At 52.0% G+C, this 22,477-nt stretch overlaps 10 protein-coding genes across 10 annotated transcripts; 4 read left to right on the forward strand and 6 right to left on the reverse strand.

Moving 5' to 3' along the window:
- Positions 1-1,796: 1,796 nt before the first annotated feature.
- PG994_004984 (uncharacterized protein) lies at positions 1,797-3,627 on the reverse strand (the record flags this gene model as incomplete). The annotated part of the gene is made up of 5 exons (XM_066856393.1): positions 1,797-2,682; positions 2,755-2,899; positions 2,947-3,157; positions 3,214-3,541; positions 3,602-3,627. The coding sequence occupies 5 exons, from the start codon at positions 3,625-3,627 to the stop codon at positions 1,797-1,799; spliced, it is 1,596 nt and encodes a 531-aa protein (XP_066718560.1).
- An 822-nt stretch (positions 3,628-4,449) lies between these two features.
- PG994_004985 (aaa family atpase) lies at positions 4,450-7,142 on the forward strand (the record flags this gene model as incomplete). Its single annotated transcript, XM_066856394.1, has 7 exons — positions 4,450-4,572; positions 4,708-5,613; positions 5,661-5,777; positions 5,830-6,304; positions 6,356-6,524; positions 6,573-6,646; positions 6,706-7,142. The coding sequence occupies 7 exons, from the start codon at positions 4,450-4,452 to the stop codon at positions 7,140-7,142; spliced, it is 2,301 nt and encodes a 766-aa protein (XP_066718561.1).
- A 437-nt stretch (positions 7,143-7,579) lies between these two features.
- Positions 7,580-8,455, forward strand: PG994_004986 (uncharacterized protein; the record flags this gene model as incomplete). Its single annotated transcript, XM_066856395.1, has 1 exon — positions 7,580-8,455. The coding sequence occupies one exon, from the start codon at positions 7,580-7,582 to the stop codon at positions 8,453-8,455; it is 876 nt and encodes a 291-aa protein (XP_066718562.1).
- Positions 8,456-8,544: 89 nt separating this feature from the next.
- On the forward strand, positions 8,545-9,228 carry PG994_004987 (uncharacterized protein; the record flags this gene model as incomplete). The annotated part of the gene is made up of 1 exon (XM_066856396.1): positions 8,545-9,228. The coding sequence occupies one exon, from the start codon at positions 8,545-8,547 to the stop codon at positions 9,226-9,228; it is 684 nt and encodes a 227-aa protein (XP_066718563.1).
- A 176-nt stretch (positions 9,229-9,404) lies between these two features.
- On the reverse strand, positions 9,405-10,562 carry PG994_004988 (uncharacterized protein; the record flags this gene model as incomplete). The annotated part of the gene is made up of 2 exons (XM_066856397.1): positions 9,405-10,019; positions 10,134-10,562. The coding sequence occupies 2 exons, from the start codon at positions 10,560-10,562 to the stop codon at positions 9,405-9,407; spliced, it is 1,044 nt and encodes a 347-aa protein (XP_066718564.1).
- Positions 10,563-11,021: 459 nt separating this feature from the next.
- PG994_004989 (extracellular exo-polygalacturonase) lies at positions 11,022-12,632 on the reverse strand (the record flags this gene model as incomplete). The annotated part of the gene is made up of 5 exons (XM_066856398.1): positions 11,022-11,587; positions 11,686-11,753; positions 11,816-12,047; positions 12,117-12,242; positions 12,320-12,632. The coding sequence occupies 5 exons, from the start codon at positions 12,630-12,632 to the stop codon at positions 11,022-11,024; spliced, it is 1,305 nt and encodes a 434-aa protein (XP_066718565.1).
- Positions 12,633-13,080: 448 nt separating this feature from the next.
- PG994_004990 (uncharacterized protein) lies at positions 13,081-13,649 on the reverse strand (the record flags this gene model as incomplete). The annotated part of the gene is made up of 2 exons (XM_066856399.1): positions 13,081-13,415; positions 13,487-13,649. Coding segments are annotated over 2 exons (498 nt in total), but the record flags the coding sequence as incomplete, so codon positions are not given.
- A 603-nt stretch (positions 13,650-14,252) lies between these two features.
- PG994_004991 (Snf7 family protein) lies at positions 14,253-15,022 on the forward strand (the record flags this gene model as incomplete). The annotated part of the gene is made up of 2 exons (XM_066856400.1): positions 14,253-14,291; positions 14,438-15,022. 2 exons carry the CDS (start codon positions 14,253-14,255, stop codon positions 15,020-15,022), a joined length of 624 nt encoding a protein of 207 aa, XP_066718567.1.
- Positions 15,023-15,800: 778 nt separating this feature from the next.
- PG994_004992 (ATP-dependent RNA helicase) lies at positions 15,801-19,655 on the reverse strand (the record flags this gene model as incomplete). The annotated part of the gene is made up of 1 exon (XM_066856401.1): positions 15,801-19,655. The coding sequence occupies one exon, from the start codon at positions 19,653-19,655 to the stop codon at positions 15,801-15,803; it is 3,855 nt and encodes a 1,284-aa protein (XP_066718568.1).
- An 847-nt stretch (positions 19,656-20,502) lies between these two features.
- On the reverse strand, positions 20,503-21,527 carry PG994_004993 (uncharacterized protein; the record flags this gene model as incomplete). The annotated part of the gene is made up of 2 exons (XM_066856402.1): positions 20,503-21,043; positions 21,241-21,527. 2 exons carry the CDS (start codon positions 21,525-21,527, stop codon positions 20,503-20,505), a joined length of 828 nt encoding a protein of 275 aa, XP_066718569.1.
- Positions 21,528-22,477: the final 950 nt, after the last annotated feature.

Below are 22,477 nucleotides of genomic sequence, written 5' to 3' on the forward strand. Positions count from 1 at the left end.
AGAAGCTATATCTTATATTTTAAGCACGTTATGATGAAGTCCTCGTTTACGTGGCTAGCGTAGCTATTTAAGATAATAAGCCGCTATTAGTCCTCGTTTTAAAGCTTTATATAAGGGATAAAGACCTTATTTAACTATATTAGGGCTAGCTCCTTGTTAGTTTAGCCTTTAGGGGATATTATAAAGACTTAATCCTCTATAGTATCCGTTAGCGAGTCCTCTTTTTCCGGAAACTATTACTACTGGACTTATTAACCTTTAAATATAATAAAAAGAGGTAAAGCTCGGCTTAAAGCGTTATTATATTCGACCGTAAAAGCCTATTTTCGGTTAAAAGAGTTTATAATTAATATTCTCTTTATTCTAATAGGTTTAATAATTATTATATTTATTTTATAGCCGAGCTGGTTACCGATCTCGTCGATATTAAACCGAAACTCTGAAGGGATCGATTTTAGAATAGGATTATTAAGCCGCTTAAAAAACTCGATAATTTTTTTTACAGAAGTTACATTAAGCTTTAAGAAATCCATTCTTTTAGAAAAAGTAATACTAATAGATAGATAACGAGTAATAAACTTTTTAACCTAGTACTTACCGAGTATTATATTAATCCCGTTAATTTAAAAAATCCGTTAAGCGAACATCCGGAAGATAACGTACGCCGGTAAACAGCCTAGATTATATTACGCAAGGTACTAAATTACGATTTAAGACTTTTCCGCTATTATTAAGGCTTAGAAGGACTTATTCCGTTATTTTATAATCTTACGGCCGTGAATCCGAGCCTTTAAAATTATTCCAAAGATATTATACTTCTCGGCGGCTTATTTTATTAACGAATTATTTATAACATCTTAAATCGCGCGTTATAGTACTAACTCGTTAAGTTTATAGCCTATCGGAAAGAGGAAAAAAAGAAAGAAGATGGTATTATTTAATTAATTATAAATTAAAAGCTAACTGGTTTATATACTAATTTATATATGGTACTATTAAAGGCTATTTAAATTTAGGGGTCGCCGTTGCATGAGGTGACTATAGCACCGTTAACTAGCTTACTTTATATAATAAGCGTATATTTAAAAAAGATAAATTAATATACGCTTAAATATTAAAAACTTATATATATAATATATAATAAATTTAGTAAATATAACTTAGTTATTTTTTATAATTAATTATTTATTAATTATAGCTCGCTACTCTTTTAATATTATAATTATAAAGGTTTTATTAACGCTTTAATTTTAATATAAAGTCGATATTTTTTATAAAATTAACTTAATATTTTTATTTATAAAAGTAAAAGTAATAAATAAAGTAAATAATAAAATAATATATATTAATATATAATTATAATAATAAGGTTAAAAAGTAAAATAAATAGCTTAATATTAAAAGAATATTATTAAATAATGTATATTAATTAACTAATTAACTAATTAATTAACTATTAACTAATTAACTAACTATTAACTAACTAAGTCACAGGCTTATAAATAACCGAAAACATTAATTAACCGGCTAGTCATGACTAACTAATTAACCGATGCCAGTCGGTTGGTATAGTTGGTATATTAACAGCCTTGCCCTATTAAGATGAGATAAGAGTCACATTATCAACGAACGATTGCCTTTGTGGATGTGGATAAAGGCAAGCAAGAGATAAGTCTATATATCGAAGTGGTGATACGGGTGATCCTGCCAGTTGGCTAGTATCTCACTCGGTAGCCAGTCTTTTCCTGGCATTTCCGCAATTTATATTGCCAGCCATCAAATCTTCTTGCTCTATCTCACCATATCTCCAGCTCCTGCTGGCGGATGGTGTGTACAATCACACTGCCAGACTTCCGTATTTCCAATCCGTCTACCTCCCGGTCAACGTACCAATCATGGCCATTAACAATGGCCAGAACACGTAACCTGGCCCTTGATCTCTCTACAAGGTATACCATCAGCCGCAGAAAGTTCCTCCGAACACCAGCCTTATTGCCCTCATATCCACATGTCTGAACGCGATCCAGGATAATCCATACAGTCTCTGATGCCTCGAACGAGTCAATCACCCGCAGCGCAATGCTACGCAGCACACTGACCAGTGTGTCACTAGCCTCGTCCATCTCTTCATACTCATGGAGCTTGGCTTGAAGCTCGGCATACCCGTCCTCGCTCTGCAGAGCTGACGGACGTTGTTTCAGGAGCTGTAGCAGCACCGTGAACAGGATCCGCGACAATGACTCCCCTCGCTGCTTTCCCGCCACGTACACGGCGTTCAAATCGGAACTGACAGGGTTTCGAAGCTTGTGCGCGAAATGCATAGCCACCGGCGATACCCAGCACTGGTTGGAATACAATATGGACAGGTGGTTATACCCAACCAAGAGCAGCATCTTTGACTCCGTGGATTGCCATGCTTGAAAGTGTTGGTGGTTCAGTAGGGCTGTGAGTCTGGTGTCGCGCATCTGTTCGAGTACCTGCATCGTCAAGTCCGTGTCGGTCGCCAAGTCGGAATGGTATCGTTCCAGGGCTTGTCTGTGCGCTTCTTCAGAGTAGGTCTCGAGACGGAACAACCTTTGAATGAGACTTAGTCGATCTCCGTTGAGGCTTTCCTGCAGTTCTGCGTTTTGGGGCCATGTCAGTACGCTTCTGGCTGCTCGTATCGTGTGGTACAACATACGTCTGTTTTGCATTTCAAGATCTCCACGCATCGCCATCAGTAATGAGTATGTAACTCGAGGAGGGAACGCTCACGAACCAGATATTTGCTTTTTGATAAGGTCGACCTTCTTGCTAAGCAGTACTTCAGCCAGGTGTCTGACCCCGACTAAAGCATCTTTGAACTCAGAAGATAGCCCAACAAGTTGATCAGATCTCTTCATGGTTCTTAAGAAGCGGCCTATACTAGTTAGTGTGGGAAGTTCTGATAATGGTATGGAGACTTACGCATCCCGCTCCTCCGAAAGAAATCGGTCGCTTCCATACAGAACCTCATAATGATATCATATGCTTGAACAATCTTGGTCTGAAGTCGTTGGTCCAGTTGATGTCGGTCATTGTATATCTGCTGATATAGCTGCAACCGTGGCACATTATCTCGAATGGCGATCATTGTAGCTCCAACGTGGCCCTCCATGTCCTTCCTGGTGTTCGCGAGCTGTGAAAATCAGCGTTATCGAACCATCTGTTCTTTCCAGGCGATAACACACTGACCGTAAGGAAGAAGGAGAGAGTCCCTATTGCCAGACCGCCGAAAGGAGCAGCTATGTTGCTAATAAGATCGAACATTGGAGCCATCTCGCGAAACACCTCAAAGGCTGTAGCTGCGAAGTCCTGGGATCTCCGCGCCAACTTCTTTCTGCCATGCGAATGGTCAATGTCGTATGCCCGCTTGGCAGCCACGGTGTCCCCCCAAAAGACTTCGAGAGCACTGAAGCTACAAATCTTCAATGCAGCCCGCTCTTCGTCTGTGAAGCCTCTGCTCCCTTCTACAAATTGGTGGAACTCTCTTTGTTCGTTATCGGACTTCTGAATAAGGTCACTAAAAACGTCATCAGAAGGAGGGAAATCTGAGTGCCGGATAGAATTTGTACAAACTCACAGATCTCTATGATCAAGTGACCCCATGATTACCTGTAGCATTCCGGTTGGTGAAATCGATCGTTTGATCAGCTATGGTGCAGGTCAGTCCTTCTGCCCAGAACGCGAGCTAGATCTGTCGAATGGGACAGGCGTCACTTGGGGTACACTCAAGTACTCTAGAGCCATCCCCAGGACATGCTGTTCGCCTCATGGAGTCCGCAAGGCTTCTGTCTTGCAAGATCCCCTCCCGATGGCGTTGGAGCATCAGCTTATCAACCCAACCTTGGGCTGGAATTTCAGCCTAAATGCAGTTGCTATTGGCTTTGATAGTATGGTCTTGTATTACTTACATACGTGAGTAAGCCGCAAGCTGCAGACAGCAAGTACGATCTCAATTATTAATCAATCAAAGTGGTGTAGTGCGGCTGTAGAGGTGTTGGACACGAAACAATAAGAACGATAGTAGGGAGAGCCTGCTTCAAACATGCAGGACACGAACGATCAAGAAATGCATTAAGACTGCTCTGTCCAATAGGAAGTAGTTGCCCCTCTCCACAACCATATCATTAATATCCGAGGGTCAGGCTGGACAGTCACAAAGGAGTGAGGGGAGACCTCTGAATTGGTAGCACATCCCGAACGCTTCGGGAAGGTGAATCGGCAACTCCGTACACTTAAATTAGAAAGTAAACGACAACAGCAACGTGGTTGAAATCAGGATCATTGGGACCCTTCCATACAGAAACCAGTAAATCCCTATTCCTCCTTACTTTCTCTGCAGCAGCTTTTATCCGTTTCATTGAACGCAGCATCAGCGAGAGCTCCTCAGTTAAGCTTGGTATTAAGCTCAATAACCAGTATCAGGCGATGGAGGATAAATTCGCAGCCCTTGAGGCCCGGTTCGGCGAACTCGAGTCGAAATACAATGATCTTATCGAGAAGCAGAAGGCCAAAGAAGCAGGGTCTGACAAGACGAAACCAGAAGAGAAAGTTTGTGCATACAAGTCATCCGTTATTAGCTAAACTAAATATCAATTGAACAGGGAAAGGTGGACAACGGGGACACCAAGAGCAAGGCAAGCCTCTATCGCATCTCGTGTTGTGTCGGAGCTAACAGACCCCTAGAAAGAATCCGGCCCTCACTCCCGCGTAAAGATCATCATTCAGAAGATCAACCCTGTCACAGGGGAGCCCACAGAGCACCAAGCCGACTCGGAGGCGAAATCCAAAGATGCCGATGAAGGCACGTCCATCATATTGAGAAAGGTGCTGAACGATAGGTTCGGCAATGGATCGGGAGTCTCAAGCGAGATAGACATCAAGAATCCTGACCTATGGGGGCTTCTCCTGAAGCACTTGGGACACTACCCCTATCACATATTCCGGGGACCTGCAATAACGCTCGTGGCCCCATTCGAACCGCTCATCTTCAATTGGGACTCACTGCGGAAAGAACAGAATGAGCCCTCGGTGGGCGACAAGGACGATCTGGCCCATCAGGATTTGAAGTTACTCCTTGATCTTGTCTCCAGCTCGGGCTCAGGTGACGAAAGGCTCGGCAAGTATTTCCAGCTCAGAGATACGTACACAGCACAGAAGTCGGTACAGTTCGAGGACCTATGGACCGTGTTCCCCCCTGGAGCCCTGATATATGGCAGACCTTTTCAGGATCAACCGCAAGTCTTCATCGTCCAAGACAACCTACAGACCTGGCCAAGGCGGGATGATAAAGGACAAAGCAGGCCATGGAAGCTTGATGCTTGGACCTACGACTGGACAGGCCGGAAATCTGAACGTACAGCGTACACAATTTCCATTGATCCATTTGATGGGTATCGGCCCTTCACGACGTTGCCCTATTGCCCGTTAGATGCCCGTCCCGAGCAAGAGAGTATCAAGGAAGAGCTGATAGAGCGCGGAAAACGACTCCAGAAGTTGTGTACGGCTGTAGAGGGTGAACGGTTATTTGAGTACAGCGGGAAGACCATATTCGGCCAGGAAGGATTGTCCGGCATGCTGCAAGATGAAGAGGTCAGCGAAATCCATCCTCGTGGGAAACTTGACTAAAGTCAAAACAGGAAGATACCAGCAGCCGTTCGCGGGCCTCTAGAAGCCAGTCGGAGCTAATCGATCTCGTGGTCTTTAGACGCTCCCAGAAGTCCCGCGCCACAAACGTTCCTATGAAATCCACACACGTAAGTACTATATGACCTGATGGGCGTTCGAGTCTGTTGACACCGGCATTAGGTTGATAGTCGAGTCATGGTCGATTACGAATCGTACTTCCAGTACGGGCCACCATTCGCCAACAATGGAAGTCTCCCACGAAATCCAGACAACCAAGAATGCATGTGTAACGACTGCCAGTCCAATGACGGTCTTATGCGTAACAACAGAACCAGATTTGACAAGGTCGAGCGCCAGAAAGAGAAAGAGTGGGAGGAAGAGCAATACCTGCTGTGCCCTCCAAGGGTTCTTGGTTACCTCCTTGACAGCAAACAATGGGCCCAGCTTCAGGTAACGCTGCTCAAGGACATTCCGTTGGAGGACCCGAGCGATGCTTGGAGCTCCAGGCTCCAGCTTGACGACGATGACACCAAGCCTCTTCTGCTCAACCTGGTCAAAAGCCACGTCTCGAACAGCAAGAAGCAGGCGCAGAGAGGCCTCGAAGTGGATGACATCATACCACGGAAAGGAAAGGGGCTTGTGGTGTTGCTCTATGGTAAGTGCTGCACGAGTTGATTTGCAACGACAGCAACTGACACGCTGCCAGGACCGCCCGGTGTTGGAAAGACATCGACCGCCGAAATCATCGCGGTGGCAGCCCGCAAGCCGCTGTTCTCTATCAGCGTGGCTGATGTCGGCACCAAAGCCAAGCACGTGGAGGCTAATCTCGCAAAGATCTTTGCCTTGGCCACATCTTGGCAGGCCATCCTGCTCATGTGAGTCGCTGTTTCGAACGCCTGTATGCATTACTAATGGCTGGGAAGTGACGAGGCTGACGTGTTCCTCGAGACCCGAGGGAAGAACATGGCAAGCACCGAGAAGAATGCCTTGGTATCAGGTAAGCTCTCAAAGGAAACAAGCCGAGCCCGACAATCTCTAACAATAAGTAAATCAAAGTGTTCCTTCGTGTACTTGAATACTACCAGGGCATCATGTTCCTGACCACGAACCAAATCGCCCAATTCGACGTGGCCATCCCGTCGCGGATCCACATCGCCATCAAGTACGAGACGCTGAGTCGCGTGCAGATGGACAAGATCTTTCGGGGCTTCCTCGAGCCGCTGGAGGAGCGCGGCCTCGTCGAAGACTACGCGGGCATCATGCAGTACCTCAAGGAGGACGTGTACAGCAACGCCAACAAGTTCGACGGCCGGCAGATCCGCAACGCCGTCACCACGGCGCTCGGGCTGGCGCGCGCCGAGAGCGAGCACGGGAAGGGGAAGCTGCGGCAGACGCACTTGAAGAAGGTCATCAATAACGCAAATACCTTCAAGAGCGACTTCAGCGTGCAGTTTGACCGGTACAAGTCGAGCCAGAATGATATGATCAAATGATGTAATAGGCTGGTGTTGGTTTCATTCTACGATGTTGAAGGTACATGGCAAGGGGAGGCGACGATAGGAGTACTACGACCGCGGCGCCTCATGTGATTTGAAAGGAGTGTATTTACAGATGGGATTTACGCGCATTCAAGTAGCAATTCATTAGATACAAAAGCAGTCCATAACCGTCATACCTGCAATCCGGGTTGTAAACCACTTAAGCTGGCTAAGATTTTGGAGTGAATGAAGACGGGGTCGTGGTGCCCCCGAAGCCTCGAAGCTCACTGTGGCTCAGTGGCCTGTCCAAAGCAAATTAGAACCACCCCGCTAACCGACAAGGGCGACAAGCTAAAAGTAAGTATGCGCATAAGCAAACTCGAAAAATTGGCATCAAGGCTACCTCAATCCGCCGTTCCCAGGTAACGTAGGTACACGAGGAGAAACGAATGATGGACAAGCTCAGCTTTGAGATCATCTCCCTCATTTTGGACCATTTGCCCAAGTTCAAATATGGCTTTTGCATAGCGCCTTATGCAACCATCTCACGACAATGGCAGGCAGTTGTTGAGTCACGCACGTTCGCACGCGTCTGTGTGGTGGATCTGGACGACTTCAAGTCTATTTTCTCGGCATCGTCCTATCGCCCAGCAGCGTTACGCAAACTCGAATTCGAGGTCGGCCTGCCCAGCGACGGCGACACGCGCGCGCATCATCTTCAAAACCAGGCGGCAGCCCTCGCCGCTATCACCTTACTCTTGGACGGGCTGGCGGCTTGCGAGTCTAGGTTACATGATGGCTGTCATATCTGCACTCCAAGCATGGGCCCCATCAACCTTCGGCTCGGCTATTATCTAGAGGAAGCAGAGGACTGTAAGGTAGCAGCAGCGGACTGTGAGAAATCAGCAGCAATCAAGCGATATCTCAAATTCCAGGAGGAAGAGGTGAGAGCTCTTCCAAAGAACCGTTGTGTCTCGCGCTTTAGGATTCGAGCCAAAGCGGGCGAAGCGCAGCATCCCCTCACGTCATGTCAACTCGCTACCTGCTTCACCGGCTTCCAGGTATTTGAGCTACAGTACTGGGATCCGCCCGTGAAGAGGTCAACGCTGCGAAAGGCTAATCGATCTGCGCTGGCTGATGGCATCACGATCCTCGGCCAGCTACCGCACCTATCAAAGCTGCAAATTGTGCGCGTTGCAATAGGGAGCCACCTAACCACGCTTTTGAGAATACCTGCCTGGAGTATGATGATGAGGCAGGCAGCGCGGTTGACTTGCTATGCGAAGCTATCCGAAAGCTGGCCCAGAATGGTCCCCTCGGAGAGTTGAAGTTGCGAGACGGATTCATCTCGCCTGATCTCTTCCGAAATCGGCGTCAGCGGCCGGCTACTGGCCATCGCGATCAAGAAGAAAAGTAAATGGAGTGGCCTTCACTACAACGCTTGGAGATCGATGTCGGCCTCGTCGCACCGAGCGGTCGGTGGTACTATACGGGTGACAAGAACGGCGTCAAGCCGGGACGTCCTTGGATGGATGATCCCTACCCTTCTGATGATAGTGCAGACGACGACGACGAAGACGAAAGTGAAAGCAAGCCTGACGTGGACCCCAGCTCTGAAGCCCTCAGTGAGGCCGATGTAGACGATTGGGGCAGGGACGCCAAAGCGAACGGCGACGAGCCATGGCATCAATGGCGCACCATGCCAGACCCCGTGGAATTTGACCCCCTAGCCATCGATCTGGTGGCGGCGGTAAAGCGGATGCCGCGGCTCAAGACTTGTGGCTTCCGGTTAAGCCCGACTTTCGATGGAACCTATCTCGATACGACCCTCGCTATCTCTCTTGAGTGCGCCGAGGCGGGCGCTCTTCTTCCGTATAAGTCAATCAAAAAAGACATGAGTTGTAAGAAAGGTAACAAGCACCTGACAGCGCGTCGCTGGAGCATCCAGATCGGTGAAGATACGACATGGGAGGTGCCAGAGGAGTTGCGCGCGAAATGCACTGAATGGGTTGGGCCCTATGGCAAAATTGAGATGCGGCGGATTGGTGATTACGGCTACAATACCGATGATGATAATCTTGATTCCTCGTCTTCAATCTAGGTTCCTCGGATTATGGGTACAGTACCTCGGAATCTAGTTTCATGGGATAGCCTTTTATTATTATGACACGCCAGCATATCGAAACAGCGGGGGCGATGGCTTCTGTTCGGGAACAAATAGCAAAAGCAAGTTAACTATTTCGAGAACAGCACACCATTGCGGAGGTCAGTCCCTCATCATCTGCTGCCCGGGAGCTCCGAAAGCCAACCCTCGGTGTCCTCGGTGACTGTGTTCTCCACCGCGCACTTGTTCATATCGGCGATCGGCTGCGTCTTCAGCACCCCCTGCACCCCGGGGCTGCCGCAGCCATGGAACATGCAAGAGCTATTGAGAGCTCGCTGCAGCGAATCGCCCTTCCAGCCGAAGACGTAGTCGGCGTGGGTACCGTACCCCTTGCTATCCATAAACGACCAGACGAACGGCTGCGATTCATCCGCGGGCCACATGTCGGCAAACATGCTCGTGTTCCACATGGTCTCGTACGCGAGCTGCGGGACCTTGACCGGGTGCGACTCCGGGCACTTGTCCACGTTGAGGAACCCCCCGTCGCCCGGGGGCTTGGTGTTGTACATGTGCGACTGGTGGTCCGGGCTGTCGAGGTTCACGCCGTCCCAGCACGTCGGGAAGTGGTGGATCGCCATGATGCCCGCGGGGCACGGCCGCGCGGGGAGCTCGTACGTCTCGTGGCTGCGCGTTAGGATGTCCTCGAGGCAGGTGTAGCGCAGGCCGGGCTGGCGCTGCGCGTCGCTGAGGTTGGTGATCGTGGGGCTGCCGACGGTCATGCGGAAGCCCTGGGGGAAGAAAGGGAGTACGGGCGTTAGTCTCTGCTACTTCTAGTCTTTGATACGGGGTTCCGTGTCCGGTTACAGGGCACTCCTGGTGGTGCCGCCGCCACCACTACTTACCGGCTTGAAAGCGCTGATATACTCGTCCCCGTCCGTCTCGAAGTCCCGCTCGGTGTAGTAAATCGTCATCCCCCCCTTGATGTCGCGCGCGTCGCGGCCCTCGTACCCGAGCTGGGCGTTGGGGTATTGCGGCACGCGCTTGTAGGAGCCGTTGGTGGGGTGCCGGAAGTACAGCACGGCAGTCCAGTAGTTGGAGAAGTCCTCGCTGTAAGTGCAGGTCGTGCACGTCGCCTGCTCGCCGATGTCCCCCGCCATGCTCGCGTTGAAGGCGTTGCCGCCGACGATCTGGTGCACGTGGGCCGAGGGGACCTGGCCGGGCTCGACCAGCGGGTCTAGGCGCTGCGACGAGACGGTGGCGCAGCCGAAGCGGAGGGCGGCTTCGGAGAGGCTGGCGGCTTGGAGGAGCAGGAGGGGAGGGAGGCGGTGCATTTTCGATGTATGTGTCTTTTTGTGAAATTTCTCTAAAAGTCTAGAGGATTGGTGCGACAAGTAACTAGCTACGCGTAGGTCCAGGAAAAGCAGTTAACGATGTTCAAGATGCGCTCTGCAATCCGGCGCGGTGTCTTTCAGGCTATTTGTATCAAGAAGCATACATCGACGGGGAGGCTTCCATCCAATGGATTGTGCGAGATAAGTGCCGACGTAACATTCATATACCAGATGCGTCTTGATTGGATGGCCGTTACGAGTATAGATTGGGAAGGGATTATGTAAATTAACAACGCCGCTCGGCATGTTATAACGTCCACGGTTGGGAGTGCCAAATGATAGGAGATCGATACTGAACCCCTGAACTGACTGCGAACTCGCCACGCATTATCCAGATTCGTCGGCACGCTTATCTGGTTAATTACTTGTAATTAACGACATCCACCCCGCCGTATTCCATCAATTGAAGCCCTTGTATTTATCCGTGCAGGTCAGGTCTAATGATGTCCTGTCCATGTTCAGACAGTAAACATCCCGCGTGCCGTTGGGGCTCATGACGTCGATATCTTCAGCGCGGATATTGGAGCACGCCTTATCGGAGCTACAGGCGAGCGCGCCAATAAGGGGCTGGTACTTCTTGCTCGTGCGCCCCCGAAACCTCTCGAAGACGATGTCCGAAATGGTCAGCGGGCTCGGGTACTCGAGACAGAGCGTCAAGTTCTTCTGGCCGTAGCACTGGTCGATCTCGATGGTGTAGTCGACGTTGTCGATGACCATGCCGCTGTAGGTGATATTGCGGACGCGGCCGTCGCCGCCGCCGCCCTGCAGGTCGCCCGAGAGCGCCGACGGCGTGTTGGGCCAGACCTTGATGCGCGCGCCGTCGGACGCGTTGTGCAGCGACACGTTGCCCACCACACGTCTTCGACGATGTCGAAGGTGCCGGCGTACTGGCCCAGCGAGCCGACGCTGATGCCGTGTGAGCCGTTGCAGAAGAGGTTCTGGACCAGGATGTTGGTTGAGTTGGGCTTGAAGGCGACGCAGTCTGGGGTGGGGTGCGGGAGGAGGTCAGCCATTTGCTTGACACTTATACTACTACTTTTCCACAAGAACTCTGTTTACTTACCGTCGCCGTTGTTAATGACCGAGTTCTGTATGGTCACTCCATCGCTGCGGTATGTGTCCCACCCGTCCCTGTCGCTCGTCAGCACATATGTCACACACTTGCCCCCCTGAACTGATCTGCAGGAACTCACGTATTTTTAGCCTCGTGCTTACTGGTGCTTCGGCCAGCAATGTCGATGTTGTTGAACACCACGTTCGTCGAGTTGGCCACGAAGTGGTAGTACTGAGGGCTGTATCTCAACGCGAGGTCGGAGATGACGCTGTCGTGCAGACCGTCGATGCCAAAAAGCACGGGCCGCAGCGTGTAGATGTCTTTGGCATGCGTGTCGTACCAGATCTGGCCATTACCGTCTACCGTGCCGCCTGTTACGTTGCATGTCAGTAAGTATTGTTCCGGGCTTTTGAGGCAGGGGGCTGCTGAAGGTCACTCACCGCCGTAGATCCAAACGTCGTTTCCTCCCAGCTTGAAGAACGAGGTGACGTTCTGAAAGCCAAACTTGAATGAGTTGGCTTGCCAGTATGTGGTGTCGTTGGTGAATAGGATCTCGCCCTGGATGTCTGATGTTGGTTAGTAGCCTCTTGGGCCGGAGAGACAGATGCTATCAAGTAAAGGAAGCCTCTAAAGGTCAGCTTACCGATGTCTATGTGGTTCAGAAAAGTCCAATCCATAGCGGTACCAATAACATAAGTATAGTTCTTTCTGAACACGACCCGACCTCCATCATTGCATTCTTTGAAAGCATTCAGGATGCTGGGCGAGTCATCGGTCACGCCGTCGCCGTGGCTATCGATGAAACAAGTCTTGCATCGACGCTGCTCAGGCTGAACGACGGCATGGTAAGGTGCTTTGGGAGAAAAGGACAGGCTCGGGCGGGGAGAGATCTCATCTGTCGCAGTGACCAAAACAATAGCCATAGCAAGGCATGCGCCCCATAGTGTCGTCTTCATCTTGACCGTGGAGGAAAGGCGCACTATAAGAAGCTACCTAGGTAAGTATACAAGAGGTATAGCCACCAAGTCTTCAAGAGATTAAGGCAAGACCAAGGAGTTTGCAAATGCAGGTACAGTGTTGCTACCATGTTTAGCCCTTGAGAAAATTAGAAATATATATTCAGTCCTGAATGATGGGATTGGTGGAAATACCCATGAATACTGACTTACTACCGACTATCTGGTACGATGCATTAGATTAGCCGTGCTAGCCACTCCGCAATACCCCCACCTGTTCAGTAGACGATGCCCCTAAAGCACTATCCGATTGCGGGGGAGGCACCACCTAACCCATTCAGCATACATTCAATACACTCACTGCAGGATGAATGCCGGGAGATCCCAAAAAGATGTAAAATCAGAGTACAGTTATTCAACCATTGACTCAATAATTGAATTGATTAGGTCAGACGACGGGGTCGAAGTTCCCATCCTTGCCCTTGACGATCCCATCGATGTCGCTCGTCACCCAGCCTCCGTAAAAGTCGCCAGGCTGCGGCTCGACCCGTTCCCCATCCACGTAGCAGTCCCACGGCCCCGCATACAGCGACAGGTAGCCCTTGATGGCTTCGAAGGGCTTGGTCGGACTGTTGTACGACCATATGCGATTCGATACGGTGTTGTTGCTGCTGCTGTTGTCCTTGATGGAGTAATATGTGGCCCGGCCTTTCCACTCACAGAACGATAAGCGGGAGGTTTGGGTGAGCGGGACCAAGATGGAGGAGGGCGGGAGATAGTATGCTTTAGAGAGTCAGTCAGTATGAAATGGTATAGTGGTGGACGGAAAAGAGGAAATAGGATCTATCATTTACTTGGGGGATGATGGGTTTCTAGCACCCAGCATGCTTCTTTGGTGTCTGCAATGAGTTGGCCGTTCCACTTGACTTGTAAGTGCCTGGGAGTGCGCTCTAGCAGCGGCGGCCTTGGGAACGACTGCACATTCAACTTGGGTGTCGCAGCCATGGTAGTGATGTGTCTGCTGATGGATAGTTTCATAAAATATTTCAAAAATCTTTATCCTCGAGTATGTGTATGTAAATATATGTCAAGCATGAAACACACAATCCTCCTCCGATCAGTCACCGGCGTCATCGACTTTCAATGGGCTGTCTGTACAAAAGTGTTGCTGCCAAGCTGTGGCTCTGCGCTGTGGCCAGAAACTGTGGCTTGAAGAACAGGACCCCAGCGTGCCCAGACAACTCCAGCGCTGCGTCATAGCGCCTGGCTTGACTTTCCTTCAGTGGACGATGCGAGTCAACCCCGCCAAAACCCTTCCGACATCTGATAAACCCGCGCCAGCCTGACACGCCTGGAACTCAGAACTGCCCAAATCCCCACCCTTTAGTTTGGATTTGGGGTTCACCTGGCAGGGGAGCATGCACTCCCACTAAGTAACCTAACGTACAGTACATACCACCTCAGTTCGCCACTATCGCCAACGGTAATCCATCTCTCTCCTTGAAACACCACTTCCACCACTAGATTGACACATCGCATCGGCGCGCTGAGCATTTCGGCACCTAAAGGAACCATCCAACTCCATATCCTTACTTCCGACAACCCACCCAGATCGGCAAGATGAATAACAGAGCGATCGAGCTCGAGTTCCAGGCCTCGGTACGTCTCCTCCTCCAGCGGCCCAACTTCCCGACAATCAACCCAGCGTCCATACCCTTTGTCTTTAATAAAAGTCTTCCGCGAGAAAGAAATGGGGAATAAAGAAGAGAGGATAGTTAGCTAACCAACCAACCCCGCCTTCACAGTTCATCGCGCGCCAACTCCGCAACGACGCCAAGAAGGCGCGGCGCCAGGACGGCACGCTGCGCAAGCAGATCCAGGACCTGCTGAAGAAGGGCAAGAAGCAGCAAGCCTACCAGAAGGCGAAGCTGCTGCTGGCCCAACAATCGCTCGCCGACAAGCTCGACAGCCAGGCCGACCAGGCCGAGCTGCAGGCCTCGCAGATGAAGGCGAACAACGCAATGAACCGGATGACGGCCATGGTGGCGCAGTCGACGAAAGTGATGGGCGCGGCGTCGCGGTCGATGAACTCGGAACGCACCCTTAGTGTCCTGGAGCAGAATAAGCAGCAGAACGACGAGCTCGCCATCAAGTCGGCCATGCACGACGCCGCCGTCGCCGACACCACCAGCCAGCAGGTCAGCGAGGACGCCGTGCACGAGCTGCTGGGCCAGCTCGCCGACGACGCGGGCGTCCAGCTCAGCGCCGAGTTCAGCAGCGCCCAGCCCTCCACCGCCGAGCCCGTCAAGCCCCAGGCCGCCGCCAGCGGCGAGCCCACCGCTGAGGAGGAGGATGCGCTGCAGCAGCGGCTGCGGGCCCTGCGCGCATAAGGGAACAACAAGAAGAAGACGACGCAGGAGGAGCGGATACATAGAAGAAAACACCACTGGTAAAAGAAACGAAAATGAGCGGGTGGGAACGTCAAGTGATGGGCATCCCATGTCCCCTCATTTCCCACCCTCATATCCAGATGCTGGAATCCCCAGTCGCAGCATATGGTTATTAACGATATATGTTGAACGAGAGTCCCAGTTTGGGGTGAAGGACAAAGATCATGGCAGAGTCCATTTCCTACTTTGAGATGGCGAGCATTGAATTAAGCGCGGCGGTCATAGTCTATAGGCTGGAAATAACGCAAACCGGCGGAAACAGGAGAGCAGAGAAGATGGCATCAATGGGAGTAGGCTAGGGTTCTTTTTCTATATTTTCCTTCTCCCCCTCCCTTCCCAACTGGGTCGGGTATTGGGAGTCTTCTGGGTTTTGCGTAGTCATTATGGTCACACATATTCTCCGATCGTTTTACTAGACCTGATTTTATCACTCTTGGAAACATCCGTCCTTCCAATGCAATGCTTCTGTCGAATTCGTTTCTAGACACCGCCATATCCGTGACTTTTCCAGTAAATCCTCAATGAATTCTACCACCAATATCCGGAAACGCCGTAGTCTGTCTGCCTTGTTTTGTCTGATCATTATTTCTCGTCCTGAACCAAGTCGCATCGTCATGTACTCAACAGCATCAACAACACCGAAACCCATTCAAAAGAGACGGAGTATCGCTAGTGTTCTCCCCTAAACATCTCGTCCCCGCATCTTCTTATCTTCCATCTACATATACAGACTAGCCACAGCCGTAATATCCCGCTTAATCATCTCCTGCGCCTCCTGCATCTTCTGGTACAGCTCCGGGTCCCCGATGATGCGCGCCGCGTTCTTGACCTCGCGGCACGTCTCGTCGAGCCGCGTGATGGTGCGCACGATGGTGCCCTCGAGCACGTCAGTCAGGTCCGTGATCTTGCGGAAGCTCATACCGCGCGCCCACTCGTAGACGACCTCGACCAGGCCGAACCGCGGCCGCGACACGAAGTCGTTGCTGTCCTCGGCCGACTGGATCACCTGGTGGAGGGTCTGCACCGCGTTGACCTTCTCCGAGATTTCCACGACCGTCTTTATCCCCCGCTCGAGGTTGCCGGGAAGGTTCGGCACGGTGTCCGTCTTCTCCTGGAACACAAAGGCCGATAGCAGCGCCGCGATCTCGGCCGGCTCATACTCGGCCAGCACGTTGTCGAGGATGAGCTCGGTGAGGACGAGCTCGTCGGCGCTGTGGATCTCGCAGGCGACCTTGCCCTTGAGCTGGATACGCGACTCGGCGTCGATAAAGGACAAATCCTTGAGCACCTGGATACGCTGCTCGTAGTCAGGCAGCAACTGCAGGTTCTGGTTCGACAGCGACTGCCGCAGCGACGCGATCGTCTCCTTGATGAGCCACTGGTCGTGGCACATGGCAAAGTGCCGCAAGAAGTGCTTGCACCAGAGCGGCGCCTGGTCCGACGCGGCCGCCTCCTCCTTCTTGCGCTTGCCCATGAGCTCCTGCAGCGGCAGGCTCTTGATCTTGCCCAGGTCCATCTCCTCCCACATGTCCGAGTCCCAGGTCTTGCAGATGGCGTACATCCTGTCCTTGGCCTTGACGTACGCCTCGCCGCCCTGGAAGACCTCGGGTACGATGCCCTTGGTGAGTTTCTTCGTGAGGCACTCGACGTCACTAAGCGGCACGTGAACACACCGGAAATGGATGTCCTTCTTCTTCTGGGGCAGAGGGGTGAAGGCGTGGAAGAACGTCTTGGTGAAGGGTAGCAAGTCGGTGGAATCTCTAGTTTCCCGCATCGCCCGAATCTCGAAGACGTGAACAGTGGGCTGATCGCCTAGTGTCTTCACACTGATTCCGTCAGACAGAAGAATGCCAGGAGTCCTGACGCCGTCCTTCTGGAAAACAATAAGCCGTGACTGCGAGAACATCTTCCGCCCGACAGGGATAGTGAGCAAGCCTTGGTAGAGTTCCTGTGTCATCTGGCGGAAGTTCATGGCGGCTTGATGGCACTGATCCATCACAGGATCGCAAATCTCGCAGGAATCCCGCTTGATCTTGGCCAGATCGGCCTCCGAGATCTTGACAGCCTTCTCATGCTCTGGCAGCAGCTGCTGTGTTGCGTGTTCGGAGAAACTACGCTTAATCATTTCCTCGATCTTCAGTGCTTCAACACGCAGCAAGTTCAAGATCATGTTATACGTGAGTCTGAACTGGGATCGGAGTTTACTAGGCTCGCCCAGGATCATCTTCTGCAGATCGAGAGCGGGAGGCGCCTCGTCTCCACCTCCAGGTGGCACGATGATGACAGAGCCGACAGTGTCCAGACCTCGGCGACCAGCACGGCCGGCCATCTGGGTGTACTCGCCGGGTAGCAGGTTCCGGAACGAATGGCCGTCGTGTTTGCGGTAACCCGAAAAGACGACTGTGCGTGTGGGCAAGTTGAGACCCATGGCAAAAGTCTCGGTGGCGAAGAGCACCTTAACCAAAGTCTGGGCAAACAGAATCTCCACAACCTCCTTGACAATCGGCAAGAGACCACCATGATGCACGGCAATGCCCCTGGCCAGAAGCTCTCTCATGCGGATAATCTGCGGCAAGTTGCGATCATCAGGTCGCAGCCGGGCTACCGACTTCTCGATGATCACGTGAATGTGGCTTTTCTCCTGTGCGGTGGAGAAGTCCTGGTTGCTCAAGGCATCTGCGTTTTCCTCGCATCGCTTCTTGGAAAAGACGAAAATACAAGCAGGGAGCAAGTTGGACTTCTTTAGGAACTGCACCATATGCACCCAAAGATTCTTGTCTTGCGCCATCGATGTGAAGCCACCAGGTCGGCCGGCTCGGCCCATGTGCCCGGGGTTGTGACTGGCTCTTGGTGGACCTCCGCGACCTCGCTGTTGGCCCCCGCCCCTGGGCCCGCCACGGCCTTGTTGGCCACCGCGTTGGTTCCCGCGTTGATTGCCACCGCCGCCTCTGCCTTGTGCTGAAGCTGGTGGTAATACCTTGTCCTTTCCGCGCAGTGCTTGATCGGCTGCCTTCCATCCCGTCTCATTGAACTTCTTGTCGGCGCTCACGATCTGGTGTATGTTCTTGTTGGCCCAGAGGTAGTGCTCGAGCGGGACGGGTCTCTTCGGAGTGGAGATAACGTAGATGTCTTTCTGTTTCGTGCGGCCGACCCAGGATGCGAATTCGTACGTGTTGGGCACGGTAGCCGAGAGAAGAATGAGAGATACGTGCTCTGGCAACATTATGATGACTTCTTCCCAGACCACACCACGTTCGATGTCGTTCACGTAATGCACCTCGTCGAAGATGACGAACTCGACATCTCTGATTAGATCCGCTCCCCTGTAAAGCATACTCCTCAAGATCTCCGTCGTCATGATCAAACAGCTAGCCTCAGGGTTGATCTGAACATCACCCGTCAGGATACCCACTTCATCGAAGGTCTGTCTGAAATCACGGAACTTCTGATTGCTGAGCGCCTTGATTGGCGAAGTGTAGATGGCTTTGGTCATGTGCCGCGCTGCGAGCGCAATGGCGTATTCGGCCACGACCGTCTTTCCAGCCGATGTATGTGCGGCGACAAAGACCGAGTCGCCATTCTCCAAGTGGTAGACCGCCTCCTTCTGGAAGTTATCCAGCTCAAAGGGCCATTCCCTGGCCATGTCGGGAACCAGTTCTCGGAAATTGGGAATATCGCGTTTGATGTCCACCATGTGCGCCCACTCGCGCCCAGCCTTTCTAGCGCTGGAGAGAGCGAGGTTGCCGTGCGGGTTGAGAGCAGGGAACTCGACAGGCAAGAGCGCATCGATGTCTTCGCCATCTTCCTCTTCGCCCTCGGCCTCGGCATCTTCAGCAGCAGCGCCATTTGTCTTAGTCCCGTCAACCTCTTCAGACCCATCGGGGGCGTTCTCGGGCTCTTGATCCAGCTCTTGCTCAATGGCCTTGGCGCCAGACTCGCTTGCCTTGTTTTTCTTCTTCTTGCTGAAGTCGATACCGCGGTCGAGGCCGGGGGCAATCTCCAGCAAGCCACCCTCGGCACCCAGCTTGATGACCCGTTCCAGCTTGTTACCCGATCCGTTCGCTGCGCCGGGAGCCGGGCGGTGCAGCTGGTCCTCCGAAGCCGCGATGGCGTCCACGCCCTCCAGGCCACCGGGCGCGAAGGGCACGAAACCCGCCGCCCCGCGCACGAAGTCGGCGCGGCCCGCGGGCTTGCGCGCCATGCTGGTCGAGTTCTTGGCCGTGGCGCTGCCGGCGGGGACGGTGACGTTCTCATAACCAACGACGCGGCCCTCGAGGCCCTGGCGCTTAAACCGGGTGACGGTCCGCGTCTGGGTCGGGGCGAGGCGGAAGAGCTCGGTCAGGTCGGCGGGGGCGTCCCAGCGTTGCTGCAGCCGGTTGAGCCATTCGGTGTTGAAGGTGCCGGATGGTGTCAGGAAGTCGCGCTCGAGCTGGGCCTTGATCGCGTCCGGGTCGTGCTTCGCGCGCTTGCGGGGGCGGCGCTGGTAGAAGAGGTCGTCGATGTTGTTGTGGACGTCGTCCTCGGTCGAGAGGCGGAGCTCGCTCAGGATTTCTGCGAGATCCGGCGACGCCATGGTGAGGGGGGCGTGCTTGCGTATCTGGCTGTTGGGGGTATTTCCAACAAGATACAACAGAGAAGCTTAAAAATATGTGCTGGGTTGTTACTCGGAACTACAAGCAGGTTGCTGTCATCTTTGGTGATTAATGATTTGCTGAAATAGACTAAGGTTAGGTGTGTTGGTGGGATGTTGGCAAGCTCCATCGCCCCAATTCCCAATTGCTTGCACCTGGAGCTTTGTTCTAGTGGGGGAGGGGTGGAGATTGGTTGACCTCATCCATGAAATCCACACGCAGAATGTGTGACTGGCCATGGTAGGGATGTAACTTAAATTGTTCCTTCATTATACTTCCACTTTTGTCTCATGCCTTTCATTACAGTTCAAGAAATATCTCCATTGCATTAATTCGGACTGTTGCATACTTAGTAATTACGGGTGTTTTTACGGGCAACCGGAGATAGGTACCATTGAAATCTCTCCCATCTTATATTGGCCCCGTAGCTTATCATTATCTTTGGCAGTAGTCCGGCACGCGGAGGCAGCGTCATCGATGTCTGTCTTCGCGAGACAAACAGTCCAAGTCACTGTTACTGGCTCTTCTACGTTTGCCGATCTAAGCCCAGACATTGCTATGCACGATAGTCATGGGTTTCGGTATCTATTATACACACAATTTCCTGTAATGGCAAGTTGAGTCCTGCATGTGTAATTCGATACAAGTAGAACAACTTCAAAGAAACCAAACATGAATACGGCCCCGCACTACGTAGCCCAGGGATGTGCGACTTCCCTACCATCATGCCACTTCTTTGCCCCTTTTACCAGCTTTACCTCAAAATCTAGTTCCCCTGAACGCTGCCGATTAAGCAGGCAATTCCCCCACCCCCGCCATCCGTTTCTTCCGAGTCTCCAAAAGGTTTCGGCTCGACGGCGTCTGCCCCACGGAGGGCGACACCGACTCCAGCTCGGTCATCTTGTCCAAGTAAGCCTCCGCCCTCCTCGTCGTCCTCGCCTGCCGTCGCCGCTTCGTCGTCCACCACCCGCAGCGCCAGGCGACGAGGGCAGCAGCGACCAGGCCCACCGCCAGCAGCACGCCCGCGCCCGCCCCGACGCCGACGGTCCACCGCCGCTGCAGCGCCCGCGTCGCCCGCGTCACCGTCGTGTCGAGCACCTCGGCCTGCGCCGCGGTCTGCAGGAAGAACTGGCTGGACCGCGCCGCTGGCACCTGGACTTTCTTTCCGTCAACTGCGGCGGTCGATGCCGCCCTGGGTTGGGAGATACATAGCATGCCCACGACGTCCGTCATGGCGCCTAGCATCGCGGCCTCCTTGGTCATGCCGTCGGGCACCGCGAGGAACCCGGCGGGGAAAGCGTCCAGGATCTTCTGCGGGTTGGAGATGAAGCTGTCCGAGGTCGTAATATCTGTGTTTGTATTTTGCGTGTCGCTCACATCAGCCTGCTTTTCTCTTACACATGTGGTTTCTTTCCCCCTTCCCTCCCCTAATTGCGAGAAAGGAGGTACGTACTGGTTTCCCAAGTGTTTGTATAACCATTTGATCCAGCTTCGGTCCCAGTTCCGGAGAAATTCCAGCGGACGCACACAGGAGCCCGCGGCGACCTGTTGGTCCAGGAGATCGTGTACTCCTCCCCCAGCACGATAGCCGCCGTGGCTGTGAACGGGTCACGCTGTGGGTAAACATTAGGCGGGAATGAGCAGTCGGCTTCCTCCTTTCCGTCGGTTTGGTCCGGGTCGCACCAGACAAAAGAGGTGAAGCAGAGCGTAGAGCACTTCCTCCGCGATGGGTCGAACGCAGCCGCAAAGTGCGAAAAAGCGAATGAGAACAGAACGGCAGCCAGCGCGTAGGAGTCCAAAGGTCTCGGGGGCATATTGACAGCGAACAGGGCAGCCAATGCGCACCCGCTTGATTAGCTTGAAAATGTAGAAGTTCAAAAAGAAGAAGAGAAATGAGAGAGATCAGGAAATTGAAGTCCCGTCCGTCTGCATCCTTAGGTGTCATACATGGGCTGTCTCGAGTTTGCGGCACAGCTTCCTGCATCGCAGGCTTGAACATGTATGCTTGGCTCAGGAGGATTGATGCGAGTTTCAGAAGATCAATTGCGCCCCTGATGTAGCAATCCCTTTTATATCTTAATACGCTCTCGATGCCGTTTCGCCGGCTCTTGCATGTTATATCGGCGGTGTGAGTGAACGGTCGAAATGTATTATGCCCCAATAGAATATGTCAAGCAATTTCATTTTACGAGTGCGAGACCACTCATGAATTAAGTACGTAAATAGATATGATCGTACATATTTCCTTTCAAGTATGACAACAAACCTACACCTATGCCATACTATAGAGAATTTATCGTATGCGCACGGGAGGGGCCACAATGAATCTGAAATGCAACCAAAACGGTGGCATACTAACCTAACCGGTAGAGTTAGACGACACTTTCTAAACACCTAAACAGCCATTTGCTCATACGCACACATACCTTCCCGCGCAGTAGGATGCCGTAAATGCTGAGGCATCATACTACCCAGGGATTTCAATACTTGTAAGATATATAAGATCAAGACACAGTGTATTAGGCTACTTCATCAAACACTATCACAAACGACGAACTACGAGGCGATCCAACCACGACCACATTATGAAATGAGCTTGGGAATACGCAGATAAGGTCTGAAGGTATAGATATTTGATTATATATGCCCTATATAGATATATAAGTCCCCCTAGGGTCGCAGCGCCGCAAGACTAGAAACAGCAACAACGCGAGTCAAGCGTACATTGGGCAAAAGCATCGACGACGACGATGAAAGGAATGAG

The sequence above is a fragment of the Apiospora phragmitis genome (assembly GCF_038363925.1).
Source record: "Apiospora phragmitis strain CBS 135458 chromosome Unknown utg000005l:1.0-4161743.0:1.0-4166827.0, whole genome shotgun sequence".
In the NCBI taxonomy this organism is placed as follows: Eukaryota; Fungi; Ascomycota; class Sordariomycetes; order Amphisphaeriales; family Apiosporaceae; genus Apiospora; species Apiospora phragmitis.